At 47.7% G+C, this 6,000-nt stretch overlaps 1 protein-coding gene across 2 annotated transcripts; it reads left to right on the top strand.

Moving 5' to 3' along the window:
- The first annotated feature begins 519 nt into the window (after positions 1-519).
- LOC116629010 (40S ribosomal protein S4, X isoform) lies at positions 520-5,484 on the top strand. Of its 2 annotated transcripts, none has more exons than XM_032399300.1 (6): positions 520-626; positions 1,113-1,293; positions 1,692-1,789; positions 3,298-3,469; positions 4,188-4,345; positions 5,321-5,484. In XM_032399300.1, the coding sequence occupies exons 1-6, from the start codon at positions 600-602 to the stop codon at positions 5,420-5,422; spliced, it is 738 nt and encodes a 245-aa protein (XP_032255191.1). In that variant the 5' UTR covers positions 520-599; the 3' UTR covers positions 5,423-5,484. The 2 variants fall into 2 exon arrangements, with proteins under 2 accessions (XP_032255191.1, XP_032255192.1); XM_032399301.1 differs by having other exon boundaries at positions 549-626; positions 1,178-1,293.
- Positions 5,485-6,000: the final 516 nt, after the last annotated feature.

Below are 6,000 nucleotides of genomic sequence, written 5' to 3'. Positions count from 1 at the left end.
TGTGGCTTTAGAGTACGAGGGAACAGCGCCTGGCACGTGGTTTTGCTGTGAGGGCAGGTGAATCTCGCAGCAGACACTTTGTAACGAGGTGGTGAAGTTGGGAGAAACTTTTCTATGTAACTGATTAACCAGTAGCCGCACAGATTGGGCTCTTGCCCGTTTCTGGTGCTGGCTCGTCCCGGTGCCCCAAGATCCAACCCCCGGCCATTTCGGCAGACTAGTTTCTTAGGGAAAAACCGCCTCGAGAAGCGGACACGCTTTTAAGCGGTAACTTTTTGAAAATACTTCGAACAGTCCTCGAAGACGGTAATTAGTGATCTCTGTCCAGTGGAGGGGGGTGGTTGTAGTCGTCGGAGCATATAGTATTTGTTAGATAACTGTATGCGTTTGTCACCGCCCCACACTTTTTAACGCTGTACACGTTTTGCTGGAGAGGAAACGGAGAGTCCGTTCTTTGAAGAAGTTGATAGAATTCCTAAGCTGTTCTTGAAACAACTTGTAACCGGTTTAACAGCAACGAAATCTAAAACCCTGAAATTCTCCTTCAGGCTCGTGGTCCCAAGAAGCATCTGAAGCGTGTAGCAGCTCCAAAGCATTGGATGCTGGATAAACTGACTGGTGTGTTTGTAAGTATCCTATTGTGAGCATACGTTATAAGTTGTAAGTACCTTACGGGACACGTTCAGGCGACCTATTTTATACTCGTTTATGTACCAGACATGCCTGATTGCTGTATCCATAAGTTACTTGGGCACAGGGCTATGGGAAGAGGGTTCTTGTCTTCCTCTGCTTTTGAAGGCCTTGTGCTACCTAGCTGCACCCCACCTCGCTCTTAACAGCTCTGTCTCGTTTATTCCACATACCGTATGGTACACTTAGATGGACTCCGAACTGAAATTTTCCTAACGCGCCTGGACCTCTGAAAGGGGAAAATGCTATAAAGCTTTCTGGTCTGGAATAGTTTTACAAGTTTTGACCACCTCTTGTTTACCCAGATTCGGGGGCTGATGGACAGTCTGGTGTCTAGTTAATGGATCTCAGGACGCAGGAAGTGGGCTTGCGTGAATTCCAACATTAGTTCAAGCTATTTTTTGTTTTAATCATCTTAACAGGCCCCTCGCCCATCTACTGGTCCCCATAAGCTGAGGGAATGTCTCCCTCTCATCATTTTCCTAAGGAACAGACTTAAGTATGCCCTAACAGGAGATGAAGTAAAGAAAATCTGTATGCAGCGTTTTATTAAGATTGATGGCAAGGTCCGAACTGATATAACCTACCCTGCTGGTTTTATGGGTAAGTGGTTAGTGGTGGGCATTCAGTGCTGGCTCCTTTGGGTTTTGTCTTCCTCTCCAAAATGGTGGTCCTATTGAATATTGGTGGGTTTTTTAATCAGTCGCAGAAGTAAAGCATGACCGTCCCCTTCAGTTTCTTTACTAACCTAGTATAGGGCTATAAATAATATGAATCATTTCTCAAAACCGAATTTCAATTCACTTTAAGTTTTACATGTCATAAAAACAGGGTTTTGAAACATTAAAAGATTAGCTAGCTGTCATAAGTCTTAGGAGCTCCTGTTGGTATTTGAAACGGGAAGCATAGGGTATTTTTTTTTTTCCCCCTGGTGGCGTGGTTGTTACTCAGCATGGGGTAGTGGGGCTGTATAGTGACCCTAGTTACTGTTTTGATGTCAGATGTCATCAGCATCGACAAGACCGGGGAGAATTTCCGTCTGATCTATGACACAAAGGGTCGCTTTGCGGTTCATCGGATTACACCTGAGGAGGCCAAGGTGAGTGTTCAAACAGGCTGGGTCTTCATTAGGGAAGTTACTTCGTTCTGAGAACCTGGAGTGAGTGGGCTGATGCATTGGAGCGAAGTCGGTAGGTTAAGATTAGTTAACAGTCTTATACCTGGAAATAGCCAGGTAACGGTTTGGTGGGGTTCTACTGTGTGTGCGATTTTATGTCATGTTATTAAAAGTCCTACTAATAGGGGCGTCTGGGTGGTTCAGTAGGTTAAGCGTCTGCCTTCGGCTCAGGTCATGATCCCCGGGGTCCTGGGATAAGGGCCGTGTCGGCGGGGAGTCTGCTTTTCCCTCCCTCCCTCCCCCCCTCCCTCTCTCTCTCTCTCTCTCTCTCTCTCTCTCTCTCTCTCACACACACACACACCCAAATAAATAAATAAATCTTAAAAAAAAAAAAAAAAAGTCCTAATAGTGGCATCACAGTTCGTTGCTGGATATCTAATAATTGATCCCCATTTGAAGTTAACACCTTGTTTTATGGCAGAAAAAAATTCTAGTTTAACAGTGGCTTGCAGGTTGTCTTTTAGAGGCAAGGAGAGTGGTTTCTAGGAACATTTATTAGTGCCTGAAGTATGGGTCCTTTAAGTATAAGGGACCAGTAAACCAGTACTAGTCCAATCTGATTGGCCCTTTGCCATGTCTCCATTTGTGGCTCTAGCTTTACTCTGGGGGAAGGGAAAGGTGTTAATGGAGGAGACTGGTCATCCTTGGGGCCTTTGTTTGAGATAGTTCCAAAAAAAAAAAAAAGATTACAGACATTGATTATTTAATCCAGTTTGTTGTAGTGGTTTTACACAAAAGTTTAAGGCCCCTTGAATTATTGGCTATAAATGAAGGTTAATTCAATTGGGTGATTCAGCTCCTAATTTCCTTAGCTGCCTTGTTATCAGCAGGCCGGAGGGCATGTCCAATGGCATCAAGGTGATTTGATTTACTTCGGGGAGGTCAGGGAGTGAAAGTCCAAGGTTGAAATGCTTTGTGTGAAATGTTTGTTGATTGGGGAACTGGTAATGCAATTGCAATTTGTGGGACAAAACTCAGTTGTGTGGTAGGAGCCGCTAAGAGGCACTTGGTAGGGGGCTGACGCGGGTAGGTTGGACGAATTCGGCGGACTTGTGAGGCTGAAACAGCCTCGGGAAAGAAGGGTGATCAGTCCACTTACTGATGGAGTCCCCTGTTGTGGGATTTGGAGGTTGTAAAGCCTTCAATCCCTTGGACTTGAACGTGGGGGGTGGGGGTGTGGTACCAGGAAAACCCCTAACAGGAAGACTACCCTGGAGAGGAACAGCATAAGAGAAATTGATGGAGGGTGGGAAGTAAAGTCAGGACGCCGTTCGGTAGTTTGGGAAACGAGCAGTTCCTATGTAGAGCTGTTGCCTTTAGCTAAGTGCGTTTTTAACGCAGTGACTTGTGGTTCCGAAGTTAACGGTTTCATACATTCTGGAGCGGGGTGCATGTGAGCTAAACTAAACGTGGCTAACTTGTGTTTCCAGTATAAGTTGTGCAAAGTGAGAAAGATATTTGTGGGGACAAAAGGAATCCCTCATCTGGTGACTCATGATGCTCGCACCATCCGCTACCCTGATCCCCTCATCAAGGTGAATGACACCATTCAGATTGATTTGGAGACTGGAAAGATTACTGATTTCATCAAGTTTGATACTGGTAAGCAGTCTCAGTGCTGCCTGGGCGTTCGCTTTGTTTCTGGGCACTTTCTTTAAAGTCCGAGCTGTTCTTTGCTTCTCTCTCTCTCTCTCTCTCTCTCTCTCTCTCTCTCTCCCTCTCGAATGTAATCAAGCATTAGGACTTGTACTGGGCCTGGGTACAGAGTTTGGTTTTGTCTTGAGCCCTCTTAAGTGATTCTGATGTGCACCTAATTAGCAACCAGAGCTAGAGGTCTTTTGATGTAGTAAGGGATCGGGAAGGGGGCAACTCAAGTGACATTTGAAGAAATGGGCAGGGAATGTGTAAAACTTACGTTGTGTCATTTCGGCATGGCTTTGTGAGGGTAGTAAGGAAGGGTTAGAGATGGGGATGTATTCTGAACGGGGGCTGGGAGGAGTGGCTTTGCGGAGGTGTGAGGGGTTGAACAGGTTTCTCTTGGGTGGAGGGTAGAAACAAACACCCAGGTGTAGTACAGTATGTTCATTTCCAGAGGCCCAAATGCTCAGAATATTCTGGGTGGGTCTTTAGGTGTGAGGGGGAGGGGTGGGGCAAATCCTAAGAGAGCCCTCAGCGTCCTTGCTTGGCTAACCTATCCATAGCAGTAAATTCAAATGGGAAAAATGACTGATCCGGTTTAGGCCTATGTCTTGTCATTCATCACGTCGGGTTGTGAGTTGCCATGGTGCCTGGCTCTGAGCAGATTGTTTCTTCTCCCTAGGTAATCTGTGTATGGTGACTGGGGGTGCCAACCTGGGAAGAATTGGTGTGATCACCAACAGAGAGAGACACCCTGGCTCGTTTGATGTGGTTCACGTGAAAGATGCCAATGGCAACAGCTTTGCCACCCGACTCTCCAACATTTTTGTTATTGGCAAAGTAAGTCTGGGTGTGCCTTCCCTAATCCAGGGAAACCCATGGGCGCAGGTACTGCTGGGAGCACGGCGTCCAGCTGGCTCTTCTGATCATAGTGTAAAGCCTCTTCTGAGATAGGGCTCACACACAGCGGGGCCAGGGCAAACCTGGGCTCCTGCAGTATCACAGAATCCCCAGGAGGGACCTGATCACCTTGCTTGGTGAAAAGTGCCAGTAATGGGGCGCCTGGGTGGCTCAGTTGGTTCAGCGACTGCCTTCGGCTCAGCTCATGATCCTGGAGTCCGGGATCGAGCCCCGCATCGGGCTCCCTGCTCGGCGGGGCGTCTGCTTCTCCCTCTGACCCTCCCCCCTCTCATGTGTGCTCTCTCATTCTCTCTCAAATAAATAAATAAAATCTTTTTTAAAAAAAAGAAAGAAAAGTGCCAGTAATGCAGTGAACATGCCTCATTTGGACTTAGGTTCTTCGATTTGCACCTGTGGGGTTGGGGGCGGGGCTAGTAGTCAGCCTTGGACGCTGCTTCCATAATTGCAGGTCATTAACTACGAAGGGTGTTACAGTTTGCATCTAATGTATGGGCAGCACGTTTAATAGGGTGACCCCGGCGGCCCAAGCAGTAAATATTTCTGCTAAACTGGCATCTAAATGTCTTAAGACTGGCTGGCTGTTGCTAAACGCGCTCAGGCCTCTTGTTTCTTTTTTTTTTTTTAAGATTTTATTTATTTATTTGAGAGAGAGCACATGGGGGGAGGGTCAGAGGGAGAAGCAGACCCCCTGCTGAGCAGGGAGCCCGATGCGGGACTCGATCCAGGGACTCCAGGATCATGAGCTGAGCCGAAGGCAGTCGCTTAACCAACTGAGCCACCCGGGTGCTCCAGGCCTCTTGTTTCTTTAAGGGAGATTATAGATGCTGCGTGTGCCAAGCTGCCAATGGGAGTTAGCTTGTGGTGGGTTGTAATGCTGCTCGTTTTCTCCCGCAGGGCAACAAACCGTGGATTTCTCTTCCCCGTGGAAAGGGTATCCGACTCACCATTGCTGAAGAGAGAGACAAGAGACTGGCAGCCAAACAGAGCAGCGGGTAAAATGGTCCCTGGGTGACGTGATTGGAAGACTTTGTACTTAATTAAAGGTCCTACGGCGCTATAAATTGTCTCTTTGGTGTTTGTTGTGGCCTGCGTTGGGGTTTTGTGTTCATTTACAGTTGCCTACTCTTTGACTTAGACCGTGAAAAGGAGGCCGACCCCTCGGGCAGGCTTAGGCGCTCTGTGATGTAGGGCTTCCTGTGTCTTTTTTTAGACTGGACTCTGGGTGGTGGGAGGGAGAACACACCAGACTTGACAAAGGAGGAGCAGCAGCTAACCCAGGAGCGGAGAGAGCCGGGCGGCCCAGAGTTTTGGCCAAGAACTCCTCTGTCCTATTGACTCTTCTTCACTTAAAGAGCAAAAATCCAGTGCCCTCCTTCCTCCGGTCTTCATTGCACTGGCTCATCTGTTTTTCCCATTCTTGCCCAGCTTGATCTCACCCAGAGTGGAAATCTCCGGCTGTGGACATGGTCATAAATGTCTGGGCTCTTGATAGTACAAAGCTGCGCACTTCCTCGGACTTAACTGTCTCCAGCTGCCACCGCCATGCGCACCTCCATTCCTCGGGGGACTGCAGA

Source organism: Phoca vitulina, unplaced genomic scaffold (assembly GCF_004348235.1).
Source record: "Phoca vitulina isolate PV1807 unplaced genomic scaffold, GSC_HSeal_1.0 scaffold174, whole genome shotgun sequence".
Classification (NCBI taxonomy): domain Eukaryota; kingdom Metazoa; phylum Chordata; class Mammalia; order Carnivora; family Phocidae; genus Phoca; species Phoca vitulina.
The sequence above is the reverse complement of the archived record's forward strand: the minus strand, read 5'-3'. Positions and strand labels throughout refer to the sequence as shown.

Excerpts from the sequence above, each read along its gene's own strand:
- LOC116629010 (XM_032399300.1), top strand. The coding sequence starts at position 600 with ATGCTGGATAAACTGACTGGTGTGTTT. Across the intron at positions 1,790-3,297 it reads TTACACCTGAGGAGGCCAAG|TATAAGTTGTGCAAAGTGAG; the intron begins GTGAGTGTTCAA and ends TTGTGTTTCCAG. Across the intron at positions 4,346-5,320 it reads ACATTTTTGTTATTGGCAAA|GGCAACAAACCGTGGATTTC; the intron begins GTAAGTCTGGGT and ends TTTCTCCCGCAG.